At 27.4% G+C, this 24,535-nt stretch overlaps 2 protein-coding genes across 2 annotated transcripts in view; one reads left to right on the plus strand and one right to left on the minus strand.

The window, feature by feature from the left end:
• PNKP (Polynucleotide kinase 3'-phosphatase) overlaps window positions 1-18,544 on the plus strand; it is a 34,958-nt gene extending 16,414 nt beyond the window's left edge. Inside the window, exons 3-15 of the mRNA XM_067288714.1 lie at window positions 1,058-1,278; window positions 2,843-2,922; window positions 5,404-5,482; window positions 11,064-11,271; window positions 14,193-14,260; window positions 14,342-14,434; window positions 16,205-16,312; window positions 17,329-17,356; window positions 17,446-17,507; window positions 17,775-17,884; window positions 17,956-18,043; window positions 18,126-18,193; window positions 18,260-18,544. Coding sequence (XP_067144815.1) covers window positions 1,058-1,278; window positions 2,843-2,922; window positions 5,404-5,482; window positions 11,064-11,271; window positions 14,193-14,260; window positions 14,342-14,434; window positions 16,205-16,312; window positions 17,329-17,356; window positions 17,446-17,507; window positions 17,775-17,884; window positions 17,956-18,043; window positions 18,126-18,193; window positions 18,260-18,383 — 1,337 coding nt within the window. The 3' untranslated portion in view covers window positions 18,384-18,544. The remainder of the gene's footprint in view (window positions 1-1,057; window positions 1,279-2,842; window positions 2,923-5,403; window positions 5,483-11,063; window positions 11,272-14,192; window positions 14,261-14,341; window positions 14,435-16,204; window positions 16,313-17,328; window positions 17,357-17,445; window positions 17,508-17,774; window positions 17,885-17,955; window positions 18,044-18,125; window positions 18,194-18,259) is intronic.
• A 1,637-nt stretch (window positions 18,545-20,181) lies between these two features.
• LOC136990290 (phosphoenolpyruvate carboxykinase, cytosolic [GTP]-like) overlaps window positions 20,182-24,535 on the minus strand; it is a 34,170-nt gene continuing 29,816 nt past the window's right edge. Inside the window, 4 exon segments of the mRNA XM_067288678.1 lie at window positions 20,182-20,851; window positions 20,853-20,945; window positions 21,152-21,390; window positions 21,467-21,562. Of these exon segments, the coding sequence (XP_067144779.1) occupies window positions 20,726-20,851; window positions 20,853-20,945; window positions 21,152-21,390; window positions 21,467-21,562 (554 nt within the window). The 3' untranslated portion in view covers window positions 20,182-20,725.

The raw sequence follows: 24,535 nt of genomic DNA on the forward strand, positions 1-24,535 counted from the left end.
CATTGATGACACCCTAAATAATGACCAATATCTGGACATGCTAAACACAATGGTGAATGAATGGCTTGAGAACTTCCATTTTTGCAACTACAGCAGGTTTGGTACTAGCATGATGTTCCACTCTTTCCCAGAAAGACATGTATCAGTAGCTCAAAGAGTGTTTTGCCAACTGCTGGATAGGGTAACACAACCTAGTTTCATGGCCATCACACTTCCAAGATTTGATTCCTCTGGATTTTTTCTTGTGGGGTCACTTAAAAGCATAGGTTTATGATACATACCCAGCAGCATCAAATGATGATGGGGAACTGGAGAGTTGCATATGACAGTCCTGTGAAACAGTAACACCAGGAATGCTACATGACATCCATAACACCATGCTAAACTGTCTAAAACTTTGTATTGCTATTGAAGACTGTTGTTTTGAACTTGTTTTCTAACAAAATAAATTTCACATTTTGTATTAATTTCCCCAATGTTGTCTTTATCCTTTACAGTCAGAGATTATTTGTATATTTTGCTGTCATCTTAAACTGATTTTCTTTGGTTATTTCATTGCTGCAACAAGTGCACACCACATGCATACATTCGTGTAATGCTGGAAAGATTTTTTTGCCCCTAGGTAGATGTTTAAGTAGACAGCCCATATGAGATACAACATTATGCTGTATACTTACTCATCTAATTTCTTCTTTCCTAAAACTTGATTATTTCTGTTAATTTTCCTTTAAAAAGATTGTATTTCTTAAAGTATCTTGTTATGGAGATGCACTGTACAGTACAATGAAAAGGTAGACTACATAATAAGAATAAAATTGCATTTCAGTCAGAGAAATTGAAACGTAGATTTTTTCTTCTGTTGTTATATTTTCTGTATGAAGTGATATTGATTTAAAACAACCAAAATAATTGAATAACTGATACTTTTAAATAGAAATAGTTTTAAAATATTTTTTATACAGTAATAAAATTGAAAATATTTTTTAAAATTTAGAATCTTAATATAATAATAAATATAAAAAAGTTATTTTTTGATTTGTGATCTTTATTCATTAAGAAGAAAACAATAGTGATACTGAAAAAGACCAACAAGATTTAAAAAGAATAGAAGAGAATCTTCGTTTAATGCAACAACAATTTAGTATTGAAACAATGAACAAAATGCCTAAAACAAATGAAAATATCAACAAAACAATTAATACTATTAATATATGGGAAGAAGAAGATGATGGCAAATTATTTGTATACACTCATGAAAAAGTTGAAGCTAAAAGCAAGGTAAGGTTTCATAAATTTTATATCACATAAAAAGAATAAATTAATTAAAAATCTCTGTACGTATAAATTTAGGCATTGTGAAGTTATAATTTACATAATTATATACTTAACAATTTTTATAAATAAATATTATACAGTAAAACTGCTCTAACTCAAAGCTTCAAGGGGCATGAAAAAACTTCAAGTTACAGACAATTCAAGTTAGAGAACAATAGAGTAAAAATGCCAATTCTGAATAGATTTGTATTTTTACCTCTCTTGTATTATATAAAGAATCTTTGATAGATATTTTTTTGCTTTAAACAACACATGTAATGCCTTTCAGCAAAATGTTCAATGTAACTAATGGAATCGAACAGTTTTGTAGGTACATCTTGTTGAAATAAAACAAGAGTACCTCTTGCTTTGGACTGGACTGTTGAGTCTGAAAATTGGTGTTGGAGAGTAGATACAATTAATGGTCTGAAAATTTCATGGAAATATGATAATTAGGATCACTTTGGATAGAATTAAAATTTGAGTCAGGGAAGTCGAAAGTAACATAAATCAGTGTCAGGGACCATGAGAAACTTTGACTTGGAGAAAATTGAGTTAAGAAATTTAAGTTGGAGACATTAAATCCCTATGCTATTCCATTGAGACCTACCAAGTGCTTCATTTTCTTTGACTTAAAGAAATATTCAAGTTACAGACATTTGAATTAGAGAAGTTTTACTGTATAATGTATGCAATTTTTTCTTGATAATTTTGATTATTATTGTAAATATGTGAAATCTGTTGGGCAATTAAGTGAAAAATTTATTTGTGAGAAGTAGATTTAGTAAAACCACAAGTTTTTTACTTATTACTGCCCTATTATGCATTGAGAGAAATGCAAATCCTGATTACTTAATACAGATTTAAGGAATAACATTTGAAACTTCTTGTCAGCATTACCAAATCTATTTCTCTTAGCTAATTTTTTCTTTGATCACACTGTAGAAAGGAATTTTAAAAATTCTTATTGAATTACTCTATAAATAGTATCTTATTTTTTCAATTGATACTTAAAATATGTGGAAATTTCATTTTCATCTATTTACTTTAGTTAAGATTTCTTACAAATTAAATTAGAACTGAATTAAAAGATGAAATTAGTATTGCTTATGAAATGGAAATTATTTTATAATCTATCGTAAAGAATTTGATATCTGATTGCAAATCTTTGATCTTTTATAATTTCCTAAAAAAGATCCTACAAAGATTCCTACAAATAACCATTGGTTATGTATTTTAAAAATGGTTTGAAATCAAATTATGCAATGATGTAAGTTGTCTAACAATTCTAAGTAATAATTACAAACTGATAATTATAGTCAGAGTATAATATTGAAATATGTTTTTAGTAATTAAGGATAATAATTTAAATGCAAATAAAAAATTAAAATACGTGTATACGGTATTTTTATATAATGTTTCTTATACTAATTATTAAATTAAATTTAAGTTTTGCTTTAAATATATTGATTATTTACTGATATAAGTAAAGGACAAAATTATTTATTACAACTTTGAAAATTTTCAGATTGCAGCATTTGATTTAGATCATACAATAATCACAACAAAAAGTGGTCGTGTATTTCCTGTAGATACTCATGACTGGCGGTAAGATTTAAATAGTATTTATATTCCAGTTTGTTAATGTTTAACTTGCACAGAAAAATTTCTATTTTAATAGAATTGTAACTTTTAATATTTTTAAAATAGAAACAAGCAATTATTTATTGTGGCATCGTCACAATGTCGGGCTGCAATTTTTAATAATATTTTAATTTAAAATATATGTTTTCCACCTCAAATTAGTAATGTCTCACTCCTGTATATCATACTTTTCCATTATCAATAGCGTTTTTGAGATTGAGGAACAACAGATATATGACAATGAGAATTTATGTCTACAATTTTTTCAAATTGCAGCCCAATTATTACTTTTTTTATAATTAATATGTAAATAATTAAAAATAGTTATATTTTTAAATCTTATTTAAAAAATATGACTATTTTTTTACAATAAAAGATTTTTTACAATATAGTTGATTTTATTGTTTATATTTTGAAATAATTATTGTGGATTAGAAAGACCAACAAGTTTAGGTGGTAACTGAATTTCTTCTCTGTATCTGAAATTATACAGAGAAAGAATTTATATGGCATGCATAATATCTCATTGCTTTATTTATCTATTTTTATTGTAAATATTTGCTAATAATAATAAATTGTAGGGGAAAAATATTTTATTGTTTTTACTCTTCAGTGATAATAATATCCAAATACAGGCAATCTTTGACTTTTGGATGGAATGTGTCCTGAAAATTAAGTCATATTGTAGAGTTGCACTCTATAAAGAGAGTTTTGTTTCTCAAGAGTTAAAAAGAAAATCTATAACATCTGTCATTAAGATAGAGAAGTTTAAATTTTTTATAGTTAATGCATAAAACAATATTTAAAACATCAAAACCATAGATTAAGCAGACAATAAAAACTAATGTTCATAAATGATTTATTATTACCAAAGTTGCTATTGAGAAGAGTACATTGCACTATTCCTTAAAAATTTTGTTAGTTGACATTAATATAAATGAAAAATATTGGTGAATTTGGCATACAAAGAGCAATTTATGAGTATAAAAGTGGAGGAAAAAAGAATGTACAAAAGAACAAGTTGTCCAAAAGTCAAGCAAGGACTGCTTATAATATAAAGCAAATCATTGATAATTTCTTGAACATTGTAGTAAATACTGTATATTATGTACATTTTTAACATAATTTATTACCTCAGTGATTTAGTAAGATTTCAGTGAAGTGACATTAAAATCCAAATCAGATCAATCACAAGCTTAATTCATTATTGTTATTTTGTCTCTTACCACTTTTTTTTTTTTAATGAATTCTTCCTGATTTAAATATTCCATAATTTATTGTGAGATGTTTAAAATGCAAAAATCTTTTCTGTTAATATTTGTTATATACATATATATTCTAAGTTATTTGTGATCGTTTTATTAATGACTTTTTCCATTTATTAATCATTAAAAAGTATGAGATGTTATGTTTAGTTTAGATCAGGGGTGTCCAGCCCCCCGGGCCGCATGCGGCCCAAGGCAAGTTCCAATGCAACCCAATAAACGTGTAAACAAAACCGACAAATTTTTTAATTTTATTTTTATATATTCATTTTAACGGCATAAACTCAAAAAAGAAGTTTCACAAAGCCATAAATGGCATAAACCTTTATACATATTTTATTTTTGAGTGGAAAAGAAATATTTTCAAATACTTGGAAATGTGTGAATAAGGAAGGAATATAAATACAGCTGGAGTTGTGACTCAAAGGATTACAGACCCAAATTCAGGGAAAGGAGAGAAAGGCCAAAAGATAAATAGTAGTGAGAAAGGTTAAATTGACCTTCTGTTATGCAAATACAAATATTGACCCTTAATTTTCTAACCTTTATCTTTTGTCCTTTTTCTCCTTTTCCCGAATTCGGGTTTATAATCCTTTGAGTTTCAACTCCAGCTTTATTTAGTATTCCTTCCAGCGTTGCCAGATTTGGCTACCCTTTTTTCAATTTGGCATAAAAAATATCATTTGGCGTATTGGCTACTTTTTGGGTTATATATTATTTATAAATATATTAGTTGAATAAAAAAGCACTTTAAAATGGTGTTTTGTCGTTTTTTATTAATTATAGACCCAAATAAAACAAATATTTGTGTTTTTCAAATAAATTTTTAATTGTCTCCATATTAATAAATGAATTTATCTATTTCAAAGTAAAAATTGAAAGTATCTCTAGAAGTAATTTTTTTAAATATTCTTTTTTTGTGATAGTTTTAATACTTATTACTATAATCTAGACATGTTAATCTTGTATATTTAAGGTTTTGCTACAAGTATATACAATATACTTGTGGCCTAAAATTCCATGACTTCTAATGTGGTCCAGAGGAAACAGAAAGGTTGGACACCCCTGGTTTAGATATTAACTATGAACTTTATTTAAATACTGTTGAAATATCTAAATACTGTCAAATAATTTCTATGAAAATGATACTTAATTTTATTTACTTAAATTATTATTTTAGAATTATGTATAGTGAAATTCCTGCAAAATTAAAAAAGTTACAAGAAGAAGGGAATAAAATAGTTATTTTTACTAATCAGGTAAGTGTCATTTAATCTTATTTTAATTAAGACATTTTTCATATTTTTAAAATTATTAAGTTGTTTAAATTTAAATAATTCTTAAGCATCTAAATCAAAATATATTAATTTAAAATTCTTTCCAAATATCAATTTCTTTTTGACATACTATAATGTTAGTATAAGGTATGTCCCAAAAGTTTATGTAAAATGGTTTTTTTAAATAATTTATTTTCATTTAAGATCTCAACATTCTATTTATTAAAATCATATAATAAAACATTACTTTACAATTTATAAAAAAAATTATTCGTATAATATTACAGAATATTAAATAATTTAAAATTTTATAAAATTCAAGAAAAAAGCTGTCTGAAAAGTTTAGGTAATCTTAATTTTTTTATAACACTGTGAAGTGTTATAAAAATTATAGATGGGCTGCAGCATTTTGTGTTAGAACATGTTCTGTCATGTTTTCTAATGCTTTATAATTAGGGATTGCAATACCGGGATATCGAATACCGGGATTTTGAGTCATTTGTACAATTTTGTAATACCAGTATTCACAAGTTTAAATACCGTTTTTTTGGTATTTACTAGAAATTTTTTAAATTGTCTCCACTATAAAAAGTCGCCAATGTGGCCCCTGTGGCCAATGCTATATTGGCCACAGGGGTCGCCAATATAGCAAAATAGTATACGTTTTTGTTTTTATGTCTCCCTAATGGGCGAAATGAATTAGACTGTGAATACAAAGTTGCATCATACAGTCTAGAAAAGTGATCAATATGTAAATCACCCAAGGAGGCGGGCCAAAACTGTCTTATTACAGTTCAGAGTGATACTGCACACGCGCAGAATTCGTAGTCTGATATTCGTATCTGTGAAAACAAGGTTGTAATTGTGAAGAAAGTGCATACTATTTCGAAAAATTTCGATATTTTTTTAAATTGGTGAGTTTGTTGTTCACATTGTATTTGCATATCATACTTTAGGGTTCAAAATATTTTTCAGATTTATTATATACTCATAATTAATAAACCCATAATAATGAATAAGAATAACTTTAAAGAACATAAAAGATCTGTTGATAATACTTCAATTTGGTTTCATTATTTATATGATGAAAAGAATATGGTGGCACAATGTAAAAAATGTTCAAGAGTTATTAAAGTGAATGGAGGCAGTACAAGCAGACTCCATACACATTTAAAAATGAAACATGATACAAATTTGTTAAAGAGGAAAGAATCTAATTGCAATGAAGATACAAATTTAAGCACAGTTTCTAAGCCCAAGCCATCAGGGATTTTAGATTATTTTGAAAAAAAAAGATAATTTGGATGAAATTATAAGTAAAATGACAGCATTAGATGGTTTGCCATTTTGAGTGTTTTGCACTTCTACTGAATTAAGAAAATCACTATCTACCAGAGGTTTTAAAAATCTACTAACATCGATTAATACTATAAGAAGAACTGTTATAAACTACAGTAACGGTGTTCGCAATTCTTTGAAACATGAGTTAATGCAATTAAAAGTAAATGGTGAAAAATTTAGTCTTACATTTGATGAATGGACAAGTGTAAGAAATAGACGCTATTTAAATATAAATATTCATTCTGAAAAAAAATTTGGAATATAGGACTTACACATGTCTCGGGAAGTATGCCAGCCGAAAAATGTGTGGAAGTGCTTAAATCTAAATTAGGGAAACATGGATTATCCCTGAAAGAAGATATTGTATCCATAATGACTGATGGAGCAACGGTTATGAAAAAAGTTGGAAAGTTGATTGGTGCAAATCAGCAATTGTGCTATGCTCATGGAATTCAATTAGGAGTAATAGATGTATTATACCAAAAAAATAAAGAACAGAAGAACCCAAATACTGTGGATATAGAAACTTCTGATTCTGACTTTGAAGAGAGTGGGGGTGATGCTGACAATGAAGATAATGACAATGTAATTGTTGAAGAAGATATTGCTAATGAAATATTAACTCATCAAGAATTGTTACCTATAATTAAAAAAGTTCAAAAAATTGTTAAGATATTTAAACGTCCCCTTACAAAAAATGCCTTATTACAAAAATATATACTAAATGAAAATAAAACAGAACTTACGTTAATATTAGATTCTAAAACACATTGGAACAGTTTACTCCTAATGATGCAACGATTTTTGAAACTGAAAAATCCAATCCAAAAAGCAATAATCGACTTAAACCTGCAAATTAATTTTTCCGATAGTGAATTCGACTTAATATCCAGAGCTGTATCAGCTCTACTTCCAATAAAACTGGCTGTGGAGGCATTATGTTGGAGAAATTCTAATTTATTAACAGCTAATGCAACAATAAATTTCATGTTGCAGTCACTGAAAGAACAGCACACATCACTATCTGAAGAATTATATATTACATTGCACAGAAGAAAGGCATACCAAAATAGAAAATGTCTTATGGTATTTACATAATTATAATTATTTTAAAAATGAAAATAAAAAAGAAGAAAAGAGACTAACCAATTCAAATTTGATCAAGTTTATAGTAAATTTTCTTAAAACTTTTTACCCACAAACTTATCCACATTCAGAAGAATTCGGTAGAGTTATCGAAGATGATGATGACACTAATGTCAATAGTGAAAAGGAATTGTCTCTTGAACAAAAATTAGAATTAGCGATAACTAAAAAAATTTCAACAAACCAAAATACAATACAGAAATCAGTTATATCCAAAACCATCCGACGAGAAATCGATTTATTTGAAGATGAAGGATTTAGAGGTAAATACTTGGAAAAAGTATATCGCGCATTGCTAACAGTACCACCAACTAGCGTAGATACTGAAAGGGCGTTTTCGACAGCTGGTAATTTTTGCACAAAATTGCGTTCCAGGCTTAATGACAGTACAATTGATGCATTATGGTTTTTAAGATCACATTTCAAAAATTTGTAATAATACCACAGACTGAACAGTGATATTTACACTGTTTTGTGATTTAAATAAATAAGATGTTCCTTGTTCTTTTACTTTTTGTGATTCTTCATATACTGTTATAATTTATAAGTTACAAATGGTTTTTTGTGATATTTACTCTCTCTAATAAAACTGGCAAATAAAACAAAAAAACACCTGTGTTTTCTTTCTTTTTTTAAAATTCCTACTATCGGTATTAAAACCGATATTCTGGTATTAAGATCTAAAAAATACCGAATACCGGTATTGAACTTTTGGTCCGATATTGCAATCCCTATTTATAATCACTGTTCTGTAATATATGCAATAGGTTTTCTGAGTGAACAAACATAAATATTGCCAAAAGCAAAAACAATATTCAAAAGAAGTGATCAAAATATGGAAATTAATGGCAAGTGGACTTGATATAAATGATATTACAATTATCTTAGGCTGATTAGCATTAGGAATTTACAGTTTTAAATAGAGATGAAAATTCACCACCAGCAACTCAGACAGCAAAAGCAACAATTCCAGAAGAGATCGACACATTTTGAGGTTAGCCTCATCTCAAAATTTTAAAGGAATCAGGATACAATGTGTCATAAAATACACTTTATCAACGAATTAAAGCAAGTCTAAATATTGTGTTAGCCTGGATGAAATGCAAACCCCAGCTAAAAGTTGAACATTTCCAAAAGAGATTGGAATAGGCTAAAACCCATATGCATTGGAAGGATTATTTTCAGATAAAAAAAAAAAAATTGAAACTTGCCCAGATGGTTGGAATTATCACTGATGAGATTTAAGAAAGGAGCAAAAAACTTTCTTCAGTCTTCAGCAAGGTAATGGTTCTGTGATGGTCTGGGCAGCCTTCAGTTTTAATAGTACCACAAATTTAGCTTTTATGACAGGTCATCAGAAGTCACAAGACTGTTATAAAATTATCTTCTGCCTGTTGCTGAATCATTAGGAGAACCACAATGGATATATCAACAGGATAATGCTCCTACACATTAGTCAAAATCAATAAAGGATTGGCTGAAGTCTAAAAAAGTTAATATTATGAAATGGCCATCAAGAAGTCCTGACATCAACCCAATAGAAAATTTATGGGGAATAATGAGCAGATATGTTCATAGAGAAGGACAGTTTGAAACAGTTAGTTATATATATATATATAGCATATAATATATGCTATACAGGGTGGGCCAGCGAAAACGAAACGGCAGAGTGTTCGTGTTCGTCCAAGCAAAGCGCTCGGACAGGTCGATTTTACTGTCGAGGGGACATCTTATGCAATAAAGTTTTTTCGATTTTGAATATTAACTAAACAAACAATTTTTTCGAAATAAATGTTTGTTTAGTTAATACAAAATAAATGAGTTTTTAAAATTTTTTGTTGTCTGTTGTATTCAGAATCGCAAAAACTTTATTGCAAAAGATGTCCCCTCGAGAGTAAAATCGACCTGTCCGAGTGCTTTGCTTGGACGAACACGAACACTCTGCCGTTTCGTTTTCACTGGCCCACCCTGTGTATATATATATATATAGCATATATAATTACTCTAATTCAGAACCATAAGTCTTATAAAATTTAATTACAACAATGACAAATTATAATTTTGAAGTAATTAAAGCAGATAGAAATACAATTAAATGTTGAAAAGTATTAGTTTTAACATTTACCTGAACTTTTGAGTAGCTGTTTTCTTCAATTTCTATAACATTTTAATTTATTTAATATTCTGTAATATTATATGAATAATTTTTATTATACATTTCCATAACCTGATGAAAGTTGTTCATTTTTTCCAATAAACTTACCTGTTGGAATAAGTACATAAGGTGTTTATGAATTATCAAATTATAAATCATACAAGATTTGTACCTAAGTAATTACACTATCTAATAAAGCAAAAATGTTGTTCAGTTTATAAACTTGTTTTATCACTTTCATTGTTATAAAATAATAAATTTTGTATTTAAATGAAATTTTTAAATATTTTGCTTTGCTGTAAGGACAAAAAGTGTTTATTATATATTATCTTAATAACTTAATACAATTTTACACATACAATTTTATTTAAATTTGTTCACAGTTTTAAAGGTATGTAATCAGTTTGCTATTTTTTTTTATCTTCTATCACTTTTTTTTTAATTTTACAGTATTAAAGAGGCATTAAATTTTATTTGAAACTTTAATAAAGCAATGTTACAATCAAGAAGTTTCAGGAAAGACCTTAGGGGAATTTTTAATTTTAATTTGTATTATAAAATAGACAACATAAAAGCTTTAATAATTACTTAATATTAACTTAGACAAAAGAAAACTTAAAAAAAAAAATGAAAAATAATTATTAAAATAAAAATGTATAGTTTGAAAGAAATAATTATCATGTAAAGTAATAAAAGTCTGAGAGAGTGATAATTGCTATCACCTTTCTTATAGAACCATCTCTGCTCATAATTTAAAATGTATGTTTACACAGTTCAATATATTTTATAACAACAATGAGAAATTCTATGCTAATACATTAATAAGAGTATAAGATAATTATTTTTCCTTTTTTTAATTTTTTGCAGACTGATTATGAATTTATTTTATATAAATTTTATTGTAATATAATTTTATTGTAGAGAAATATATCAAAAGGAAACACTGATCCTTCAGATTTTAGAAAGAAAATTGAATATGTTACTAAAAAATTGGGCATTCCTTTACAAGTATTTATTTCTACAAGTCCAGGTATTTACAGAAAACCAGCTCCAGGTATGTGGGATATCTTAGTGAAAAAATATAACCAGAATATACCTGTAGACTTGTCTTCTTCAATTTATGTTGGAGGTAATTATGTTTCTATTTATTAAATTTAGAAATTTATTTTATAATATATAATATCCAATATTTATATTCAAATCTATTTAAATCTTTAATCAGAAACTTGAAAGAATTATATAATTAGAAATTTAAATTATTTTAATCTAAATACAGTAGAGTATCGTTTATCTGAATCAATTGGAGACTGGGGTTGTTCAGATAACTTATTTTTCGGATAACCGATTAAGTACAAAAAAATATATTAACCTATCATATGTTGACATTTTTCTCCGTTGCGTGTCGCTTCGTGTTGAATTTTCCTCGATTTTAAGCCTAACAAAAATGTTTATAATAATAATTGTGGCTATTGTATCGTTAAAAATTATTTCTTTATTTTGTACAAACAAAATTTATTTATATATTGAAAAATATAAAAACAAAAAAGAATTATACTTTAGAAGTTAATCTAGTATCAAAAATGTTCGATTCAGCACGACAGTCCGACTGGAAAGCTTTTGGCTAACCGACAATTTGGTTGATCGGCTTTCGGATAAACGACACTCTACTGTATATAAAATTACTTGTCCTGACTGAGTGACTGATTCATCATTGGCCAGAGCAAACCGCTGAACCTAAAGTGGTGAAATTTGGTACACACTTTGAGTACGTCATGAAAATGCACACCAAGGAGGGATTTTTCGAAATTCCCCCGAGGGGGAAGAGGCAGAGAATTAAGGTTTAACCTGAAGAATGGCTTCTACTGTACTATTTTAGATGCAAATTTTTGTTTTTAACTACGTTTAGTCTTCATTGAGTACTTAGGTGTGTTAAATTGATAACATTTCAGACATTGTTATAAATATTTTTATATATTTCGATTTTTTAACCAAATGTTTGAACTGTTTTAAATTCAAATTTGTTATTGCATATTGGTTCAATTATAGAACGATTGTAAATGTTCCAGAAAATTGATCAAATTGAAAACAGTTCATTTGATTCTCAGCAATTTTCATCATTCTCAGTGGTAGGTAACAATTACTATGGTTGTTGAAATACTGAATATAAATGGTGTTTGCTTGCAAAATCTGTGCGGGTGAAGTCACGGGTGACGGGTAACAGCTATTAATGTAATAATCTTAATCTTTGTTATTGTTACTTTTTGCCTGAGCAATGCCATGTTCATCTGCTAGTGTAAATATAAAATTAAACTACTTTAAAAAGTTTTTATGGAATCTAATAATTTTTAGAGAATTTTAAACTTAAAAATGACCACAATTTTAGCTTTCATTTTGAGATGATAAATCACGATGCATTATTTTAAAATACTATTTATCATCACTTATTTTGTATTATATGCATAATAGTAAAGCAGATTATAGATAATAAATATCTTTTAAAATATATCAACTTATAATAATTTATTTTTATACAATAATATTATGTGAAGAACTGAAATTACAAATATTATGGCAAATTAGATATTTAAAATGATGATTGCCTCAAAAATTAATGTCTTAATAGGAAACGGTAGTGTTATTTTATGTGAGACAATCCCATATAAAATGAAGATGGTGAATGGTTAGGTACCACTTCTAGTATCATTGAATCTTAAGGCAGCAAACCAAGCTTCTCCAGCTTCTGACATTTTGAATTTGGAGAACCACTGAGTGCTATTCAATGTGATGAACACACTGGTTTTCATGTATTATTCTCAAATAGTGTATTCAATACAGTATAATTAAATTTTGCTCTGTACATTTGAAAATATTGGACTAAAATGCTGTTATTCATTATAGTAAAGTAAAACATTTTAAATATATTTTAACACTTTTCTGTTAATTGTAAATGGTTGCTTAAGTGTCTAGGTAATCATCTGGGACTGTATGGAGTGGAGCACAAATTTGCAGAGTGCTTTTTAAGTGGTACCTTCTCACACAATTTCCACATAAAACAAGACCGTAATGTAGTTTTATGCTTAACTGCATTTTTCTATATACCATGTTTTCTCAATTCTAATGCACACACAATTCTCAAGATGTCAAAACCCAAAAAAGTTAGCTTGCAAATATAATGCAAATCCTATATCACCAAGCACACAGCCATGGGAAGTTAATATATTCAAACAGTAATAAACACATTTTCAAAAAACATTTTATTGTCATATTTACAGTGTTTTGTGATGTTCACCAAATATATATATTCATTTATGATTCCATTATCAGGTTCAGAGGATCTGCAGACTAACACAAAATTACCATGTGATCAACATTTTGACAGTAAGATTTCACATCAGTATGCACCAGCATGAAATTTTCCAGATACATATAGTAGTATCACATTGAAATATCTGCATATTTGTTTTTCAGCATAGTGGATAACTCTTTGCTAAAACTTAGCTTTATAAGGGAACCATCTATAAGGGAACTGTAGAAAGCTAAGTGAATGCTGTCCAGCATTCACTTAGCTTTCTACAGTTTAAAAGATTTACCAAACCATTTTAAAATTAAAACCAAAGTTATGGAAGAGACATGTACCACTTCTTTACTGACAACAATAATACAAACAAATTGTCACATCAAGTGAGGAGCAAATGATGCAAAGGAGACTGCATTAAGTCAACTTTGTGCCCAATTCTAATGTACACTCCAATTTTGGAAATCAGAAAAGTCAAAAAAGGTGTTTAATAATCAAAAAGTTTATCTAATTTTGAAGAACCAAATATTAAGTGGCCATTGATCAATCATGATCTTATTTGGTTTTCCATTATTGGAATTGGTATCATTAATTTGATAAACATTTTTTTTTTTAAATCTGTCTAAAAGTTATTTTCAATAACTTCTAGACAATATAGATTGTTATGTACTAGACAATAGATTGTTATATACTATATGAAAAAATTTAGAAAATTGGAATGTCTTTAATTATCTTATTGTTTTAATTAATATCAGATGCAGCTGGACGAATTGCAAATTGGAAACCACAAAAGAAAAAAGATTTCTCATGCAGTGATCGTTTAGTTAGTATTATTTCACAAAATACATAAATATATTTGTTTGTTTTAGATAAATTATTTATATGATTTGTGTTTTAATTTTAGTTTGCATTCAATATACAAGTACAGTTTTATACTCCTGAAGAATTTTTCCTTAATTATGATAAGGTAGAATTTAAAATGCCACTTTTTGATCCTGTAAGTAATTTGCACTTTCATCTCTTAAATACTATGTAATTAGCATATTCTATAACAACAATAAGATTGATGATTTGTTGTTATTTCTTTTTTAATATGTCAGTATGAAATATGTTCTATGTTTTTAGTTATGATAGAATGTTTATATAGAATACATTCTATAAAGAATGTCTGGAAAATTACTATGCAGTGAGAAATTTGTAATGACATTACAGTTATATGTACTGTACATTATTGCATACAAGACTTGTAAATTGTATTCCATATTTCCACTTTTGTGATAGATGGCATTTACTGCTTGTTTACAAATGTTCTGGATTTTGGAAGACTTCTTTGCTGATTGCATTATCTACCATGGAATCTAGTTGCTAGGTCTCCTGACATCACTTTCCAGTACTTCATTTGAATAGGACATGGCTACATAGATAACTATGATACCTTTGCTAAGTGAGGTTTTGTCAAGAAGAATTCATCATACTTATAAGATCATTTTACAGTCAGTGGAGGCATTTTCAGAAAAAATATTTGAGACAAAATTATCTTATGTTTTGCGTTTAATCTGAATCTAAATGAAAAAAATAGCACTTCTCATTTATAAAATTTGACTTCTGGTCAGGATAGCCCATTTCTGGAAGTTGAAGATATCACCATTCAGTTTAACATATCTCATTTATTTTTCATAATTTTTGGGATTTTTGATGAAAATCACTTCCCTTCATTTTAAAAAGAGTTTTATTTTATATAAAAAGTGTCACAGGCCATCCTGTATATAAAAAAAGAAAAACCTTTTAAGAAACAACAAATATATATATATATATATATTAATAATAGTGTTTTTATATGTAAGATGAGAAGAAAACAAAATCCATTAATTGATAGAAATTGAAAACTCTCATATAATGTTACATGAATGGTGTACTCCAATAATTCACATAATCCATAACAATGATGATTGTTTTATCTGTAAATATAAAACTGTTACTTTAAAAATTAAATTTTACAAGGTAGATTTATTAGATAGATAGAAAAATTATAAAAAATTATTTTATAAGTTTATATTTTTCAAAATAATAATATTTTTAATTAATCATAAATAAATACAGTATATCTGAAAAGACAGAAAACTTGTTAAAATGAATCAATCAAATATATCAATTTTCATAGTGTACGTCACTTTGTGCAGTTGCATTAGGTTTTGTATTATTCAAATTATCATCAAAGTGCAATCGTTGAATTTAGTTCTAAGTTGGATAAAAAAACAACTGAAATATATAAATTAATAAAAGAAGTATATGATAATAATAATACTCTTTGTTTGCAGTTTTGAATGATTTATAAGATTCTGTATTACTGTATGAATTGTGAAAATGCAATTCAAAAACCTAAATTCATTGAGAGTGAAATCATTGAGAAATCAGTTCCATTATGTCAGCTAGTAGGACTACTGACCCTGTTATTGATAAAACATAAAGATTACTGTTGTTTATTAAAAATTTACTGGTCAGGTTTTACAGCTGTATAAGCAAGTACAAGTGAGCCTTTTAAGATAATTTTGAACAATTTTAAGAACTTTATTTCATTTTAACATGTACTTTTATTTAAATATACTTAGATCTCGGAACTTGATGGCAATATTATAAATTTAAATTTTACTATTTCTTGATAGTAAAGTAATTTTAGTAAATTTAAATAGTATGTAAATGTATTATTTTAATAACTATTATTCATATGAATAATGCTGTTATTTATTAAAAATATGTTACTATTAAGAGATTCCTTCCTAATGGACCATTGGCAGAAGTTATACAATCAACACAAGATTCTGAAAGTTATCCATTACCTCTTGATGAAGATAGTATTATATCTCCTACTCCTGAGGTAATTAATTATTTTGTATGACAAAAATGACAAACTTGATATTTTTTAAAAATATCCCTTTAACTTTCTTTTTTTTTTTTTTTCTTTCCTTTTAGAAGTTTTCAGTTATAAATAGTTTTTAAAAAAATGAAAACATGTTTTCTGGGCTATAATTTTTATTTATAAATTAATTTAATGGGGATCTTATTTCCATAAAAATTTTAAACAGTCAATTTACATTATTATATCAGTCTTCATTCAGTGAATAAAGATTATAATATTTATTTTGACAGTATTTGTTACAAGTAATGAAATTTTCAGGTTATAACTAAACAAGATTGAATTTATAAGCTCTATGTCAGCTTTTCTTTTTTTGCTAGACTTATTACACCATCATTCAGAAACAGGACCAGCCTTAGAAAATCACATTTTATTTCCAAGAGAATGCATTTCGGACATCAAGGCCCTCATCAACTCTATGAAGTAAATGGACATGAAAAGTACAGAAATGGCAACGATTGATAAAATACAGATGACAATTATTAGTTTACAAGTATTTGATTAGACATGATGGTATGATACATAAGGTAGTATTAAACCTGTAAACTAATAATTGTCATCTGTATTTTATCAATCGTTGCCATTTCTGTACTTTTCATGTCCATTTACTTCATAGAGTTGATGAGGGACTCGATGTCCGAAATGCATTCTCTTGGAAATAAAGCGTGATTTTCTAAGGCTGGTCCTGTTTCTGAATGATGGTGTAATAAGTCTAGCAAAAAAGAAAAGCTGACATAGAGCTCAAATTTAATTCAAGACTAGACAAGAAGTGTATTATAGTAAACAAGCAATCTTGTTTACTGATATTATTATTTTTTTTATTTAAGTTTTTTTAATGTAAATTTATCATAACTGCAAAACTTCAAATTTTGAAGTGTTATCAAATTAAAATAAACCATTTTAAATAGTTTTATTTATACTTTTACTTTATTGATAGTGCATTTCATTACATTGATTTTACATATTTTCTATTTCAGTTACTGATACTTGTTGGCTTTCCAGCAGGTAATTTTTTAAAATTATCTTCAGAATAATATATTCTTATAAAATTAATATTACAATAAAATACAAAATTACTGGTTTTATTATCATAGCTGGCAAAAGTCATTTTGCAGGAAAATATCTTCTTCCTAAAGGTTATGTTCATATTAATAGGGTAAGAAATTTTCTTTTTTAAATTTTATATTATTATGATTTGATGGCCAAATGGCTATGGTGGTAAAGATGCCAATCTACCACCCCAGATTGGAGTCCAAATCAGAAACTCAGAAATTTTCTTGAATAGTTTGATTTGGATATGTTAGGCCTCATTCTTCATCATCCATGATAGACATGTTACTTGCTCACATGATACTTAGTTTAATTACTTCCATCTTCTACATACACACTTTGTTTTGAATGTTTTATATTGAACATTTTGCAGGATACCTTAGGGAGTTGGAAAAAATGTATTCATGAATGTGAAACATCTGTTCAGAAAGGATTAAATGTTGTTATTGATAATACAAATCCTGATAAAGAAAGTAGAAAAAGGTACTTATATATTTGTTTCTTATGTATGCAATTCATTAAAGAACGTGATAATATGGATTTTTTTTAAATAGATATATTGACATTGCTTTGAAATACAAGAAACCATGTCGCTGCTTTTTATTTCACTGTTCCTTAGAACAAGCAAAACATAATAATATGGTTTGTAAATGTTTTTCAGCTTGATTATTACATAATTTCAAAATAAAAATATATTTTTTGTTTCCAAAACATTTTATTTCAGTTTAGATTAATAACTTCAAAAGATAAAAGTCATGTTGGTGTAAATGACATGGTTCTCAATTCTTATAAGTAAGTTGCACATTATTTTTAATATATTTAATAATCTGAATTACTTACTAATAAAATTTTTTTTAGTTTAAAATATGAACGTCCTGAATTATCTGAAGGTTTCAACCAAATTGTGAGAGTAAATTTTAAACCAGATTTCAAATGTAAAGAAGAGGAGAGGCTATATAAAATGTTCTTAATAGATAAATAATTTATTTCTTTAAAATTACTATGCAAATATTATAAAATTGCACATCTATTTATTGTTATATCACAGTCACTTTTATCATGATTTGAAAAATTGTTTCAATAAATTAAATATTTGCTTCAAATGTTAATAAACAGCATCATTGTTTCAATTGTGTAAGGAAATGCTTTGATTACATTTATTGTTAATTTTTATTACTATTTTATATTTAATTTAAAAAAAATTTATCACTTATCCAAATAATTTTTTTAAGTATTTTCATCATTATAAAAATTAATAGTACAATTTATTTTATTTCAATTGGGGATGATAAAATGGAAAGAATTTGAAAAACTCAAGGAATTTTATAATGTTCACTTAAACATGACAATGCCATGAACCAGCAGTGCAACAAACACAGCATCACTAAGCTCCCTACACTACTACTAATCACTTCTATCTTTATTTGATCATCTAGTATAATATAATAATAATAAAATTGTTAGTCATTCAATACTATGTAATGGATACTTTATTACAATAGAAAAAAAATAAATTATCTAACTATTAATAAAAAATATACACATCAAAAACTATAAGATGTTGCATTACAATTTTACTTTAAAAAAACTTGAATTATTGAGGCATTTTCATGGGTAAAATAAATATTTTAAAAAATTGGGCATTTTTTCTAACTGAAATTATTACAATAAAGATTAGATTTAAGAATGTTAAAAAGATGGTGTTTAAAGTTTGAGACTGATAAATAATAAATGAAACAAAATCAGATGATTTGCCTATTGGGAATTCAATAGAGTAAGAATAGAGGAATGCCAGACTTATTAAAGAGCTTTCAGGTTAAGCCTCTATCAATAACAAGAGATATTTGCAAACTTACCAACTAGAAAGATGATGAAAAGTTAAAAATATCAAATTTTTGATTTGTGGCAATTAGTTTGATTTTATGCTATATTGATCAAAAGTGGAAATTATTTTTGTGATGTAGTAATTACTATTTGCTTATCAAGTTATACCACATTCAATCCCTCTATTAATGTAAATGGTGTGATGAAATTTAATTTTAGTTGTCTTTTTCCATGTATCTTTTGTCTGAGAAAAATATATGTTCCTATAAGCTTCCCAGCTAGCAAAATAGTTAAAGTAAGTTATAAAATCTTCTGTAGAATCTTGTTTTAATGTATTGCAGAATAATGGATTTTTTCCCCAGGTCCCATCAAATAAAATTAATAATACATTAATCTCCTTTTAGCAGATATGTAACTAGAATAATGGATTATTTTCTAGCCTCATCTATTGTAAACTTTAAATCATAAAATAAGAAATTTGATTATCAAAGTGATTCCCAAATATAAATTAAAATTAAAATTATGATTCCCAAAAATTAGATGTAAAAAACATGGTCTAAAAAATTTTTGTGAAGATCACAAACTTTCAATTGCTCTTGCAGATGTGAAACCTTAATAATGTAATTTTTAAAAATTACATTATTATTATTATTATTGATGTTCACAATAATGGACTTGATTAAATTCCAAAACTTGTTTTCTAATATTAATTATATACAGATTTGGTCAACTTTATGATGGATTAGAAAAGAACAAGTGTGAAAGCAAATTTTTTAAGCTCTTTCTTATATTGCTTATTAATTAAATTAATAATGACAATTTGATTTTAGTAAACTTTCAAATAAATCAAAATCAGCACTTCTGTGAATGGCAAATGTATTTTGGATCAAATAGTCACACTTTTTAAAATTACTCTTGTTATCAGTGTTTTTAACATTAATAAAGAAAACAATACATTCTATTATTTAAAAATACCACATATATTATTTAATACCTTTCATATATTTCTCTGACAACATTTATAAAATGTACATAAATACATCTGTAGTAACAATTATAATGAATTCTTTCTTATTTGTTTTTAGACTAGGCAGTTTAAAATCATCTGAAAGAATTTCTCATAGAACTTAAAATATTTACATTAGTATATAAGTACTATGTGGAATTAAAAGCTTCAAAATGCAAAATATTAATTTTGGAAATGGCGTGGCATTATAAAATTCGTGTGCAGGTGGTCCGATATAGATATCGTGTTAGAAATTGCGATTAAAATTTGGCCCTTTACAATAAGTACTATATATGAATAACAAAAAATTTTTATAAAAAATAAATAACCAAGTAGTATTTAAATTTCTTTTGCATGATAGTGAAATAAATAAATAAAAATTGTATAAATTGCAAATATATAGAATATAATTGCATTTGGAATTTTTAAACAAGATCCCGACCGTGAGCACTATGAAATTCTATGAGAATTTGGATAGTCTACTTTGCATCAGTTCACATCCTCTCTATGCGGCTTCTGAGTTCTGACAGTTCTCTTGCAATTTCTTTGGGTAAATCGCTACCTACTTGTTCACTAAAATATTTGTGAATCTCACTTGCTTCTTGCATCCAAAAATCTTTCTGGTAGATGAAAAAGTTCTTTTAAATCAACAGAATCTTTCAATCCTTCTAAATTCAAACTTTCTTCTTTTGGAATAAAGCCAATAGGTGTTTTCTAAAAAGATAATATTAGAGAATAATTTAATTGATTTTAGATAATAAAATTTTGTACTTTCTACATTAATCTTATATAACATGACTTTTCTCTTAATCTGAGAATGAGAGTTCAATTCTACTTAAATGTTTTTTGTGAGTTTCCATTTACATTTCTATACCGATAATGAAAGTCTAAATTGCAAAACAAATATATTATAAGCTTACTTGAGCAACATCCTTTCCATCTACTCTTTGGCAAATCCAATCTAACACTCTAACATTCTCTCCAAATCCAGGCCAAATAAATTTACCTTCTTCTGATTTTCTGAACCAATTCACATGGAATATGCGAGGTAATTTTAAATTTGGCTTTTTCTCAAAATCTAGCCAGTGTTGTAAATAGTTACCAAAATTGTAACCAAAGAATGGCCTCATTGCAAATGGATCGTGCATTATTACTTTGCCTAAATAATAAAAAAAATTATTTTTCTAGAAAAATTATAGCTTATTTTTTTTTTTAAATACTAAATTATATCAAACCTTTATGTTCTGCTGCTGCTGTTGCTTCTGATCTCATTGCAGCTCCCATAAAAACACCATGTTTCCAATTTAATGCTTCATAAACTAGAGGAACACCTAAAATGATAATTGTTCAATTAACTATTTCAATACATAATAGAAAGTCATATTTGGCATAAATTTTTTTTATTATTAATGATTCAATGGCTCAATGTGAATTACAATCTATTAAATACACCTGAGTGCAAGTATTATATGTATACAGTCAAACCTGTTTTTATGCAGTGGATAGGGACCGCATTAAAAAAAAAAATTGCACGAAACTTTACGAGTGGCTATAAAAAATAGTTTTCGCAACACAATTAAAAAAATATTTTTTTTATGCGGTCAATAGGGACTGCATAAAAAAAGTCTCTCATAGAAAATAACTCAAAACCGTACGAAATAGAATTTATTGACAACAGATGTCAGCACTTGACTGTATCGTCTCGTCTATCATCTGTTTTACATATTTTTGTCCAGGTGGTGTTTTGTTGACTTAAAAAATAAATTATTTCATTTTTCGCATATTCGTGCAATAATATTACTATAATAAGTTTATTTAGCTATAATAAGTCAACGTGAGACATGACAAATCGCACGAGACTAGTCGCCAACTATACCGCACAAATAAAAAAAATCGCACAAAAAAAGACCGCATAAAAACAGGTTTGACTGTATATTCATGCAAAAATATATACAGGGTGAACTATTATCAGCTACCTTTTTTTAATTTGGAAACACTGCCTTCCTGAGATGTGTAGATCAGCAATTAATGTAGAATTAGAGATAGGACTGTTAATTTACTTCACCATGTAGAGATGGCCTGTACAACTAAAGGGATTGCACTGCATAGAGCCAAAATTGCCACTTGGCGATATTTTTATCAAAGTGGCAATAAAATTCTAGTCCTACTGTTTTGACATTCAGTGTGAAATTGAATCACATTTCGGGAAAAACAGCAAAATGTCAAGCTTCCATACAATGGGAGTCCCGTGCACATATATCTAGCGATGTCACATGGCAAGTTTGGGAAGAACAGTTGGAAGTGATGTCAAGAACCAAAAGCAATTTCGTGCAATGCCACCCAATATTTCCAGATTGGGATTTATCGTCAATTGACAGAAATTTTGGGATGACTTTTTTCAGAAGACTAAAACAAAAATTTTGACATGACAGAACCTGTCAAATACTGTTTAAGCATTGTGATCAAATTTGTTATTCAGAATTATTCATCAAAAAATTATTCAAAAATGATTCCAATTGCTAGCAAGGGGAACGTCACTCAGTCAGGTTTCTGATTTGAACAAAACTTGGTGAGACATAGCCCTAAACACAAACAGCCCGTCCAAATAATACGACCCACTTCTCAAGTTCACAAAAATTGGGCCTCTGAAAATTTAGTGTTTAGCTTATAAGTCTTTGAAAGTTTCATGTCCTAGAATGGCAATAGCTGGGTGAATAAGACACAAAGTACTGGAGCTAGAGGATGTAGGTTCAAACCTTCTGAGTTTTAGTTTTGGTTTAGTTTAGTTAATTTTATGCATAACTTTATTATTTTACTGGATCACTAGCATTATTATTACTATTATTATTCCTCATGTTTAAAGCTTATCACTATTTTTAATCTCTTGTTTTATGTCATTTCCTGTTAAGCAAAAAGAAGCCTTTGTACATTTAACTCTTATGTCATTAAATAAAACTTATTTCTTCACATTTATTTTCACATATTTTACATACTATGTACTCACAAGCAAATAAGCTTCAGATATTACTGCACATGGACGAAAAAGACAAGTGATATGAAAATAGGGTAGAAAGTCGGTGTTTTATTTTTTTAATTGTTAATATTATGAACAATTTCCTCGTGCACTCATGTCTGTTACACTTCGACTGTCACAATACCACAAATAAAATTTTCTTCAGATTTATTTTCAGATAATAACATAAGAGTTAAATCTAGAGGCTCATTTTCCGTAAAAAGGAAATAACATCATAATTTTTTCTCTCTTCTTTTATAAGCTTTAAATGTGAGGAAAATAATAATAATAATAATGCAGTAAAATAATAAAAAATGCCTTGGGATCTCTTGACTATTAGCCTCAATTTCATTCCAAAGAACAAAAAAAGTAGCTATATTCAGCAAGGAGAATGAAGACGACTATCATACTATTATTTGCCAAAAATACATTTAAGGCTGTGTGTGTGGGGAGCATTGTCATAATGAGTGCCAAGCTTAATTGCACTAAAGTTCTGGTCCTTTGCAACAAACATCCTCATGCAATTGCCTCAAAATATTACAGTAAAAGTCTGAATTCACCATCTGACCAGGAGGAATAAATTCCCATTAAACTCCTTATAATAAAAAGAACAATCAACATGCTTTGTCATGCTCCTGACTTGGTTCATGGAGATTGTGATCTCATCCATGGCTTATTTGCATAGCTTCCAAAAGCATTTCAGGGGCCTCTGGCAGATTCTCAAAGTTTAATGCAAATTTAACATTTACTCTTTGCTTAATTTTCGACTTCATTCTGAATTATAGCACGACACTAACATATTACAAAATAGTGTATAGTAAGTGTTCAATTTGAAAAATTCAACACCACTTGGCAGGTTGATGCTCAAATGTCTAAAGGCAGCAATCCTTGGTGACAAAAAGAATGTACAGTACTTTGCACTATCATCAAATAGCAAAAACAATCTAGTTTGTTTTTGACCACAAATATTAATAATTAATGAAATAATTACATTATTATTTGAAATACATTAATATTTCATTGAATAATAATAAAGAAGTTTTAATTAAACACACACACACAATACTATTATATCAAATATTTTAATTTTTGATCCATGTATATTTTATTATTTATCTAATCACCTAAAAAGAGTTTTTTGGACTAACAAACAAATTGTTATGTCCTTCTAATCCGACTTTTTACTGGAGTTCAAGAATTACTCAGTACTAATTTTAATTTCTAGATGTCTTATTTATATGCATTTCGAATCCAAAATGCATATAGAGTCAGATTATAAGTATAAAAGTCA

This window comes from Centruroides vittatus, unplaced genomic scaffold (genome assembly GCF_030686945.1).
Source record: "Centruroides vittatus isolate TY-2023 unplaced genomic scaffold, ASM3068694v2 scaffold_899, whole genome shotgun sequence".
Taxonomy (NCBI): domain Eukaryota; kingdom Metazoa; phylum Arthropoda; class Arachnida; order Scorpiones; family Buthidae; genus Centruroides; species Centruroides vittatus.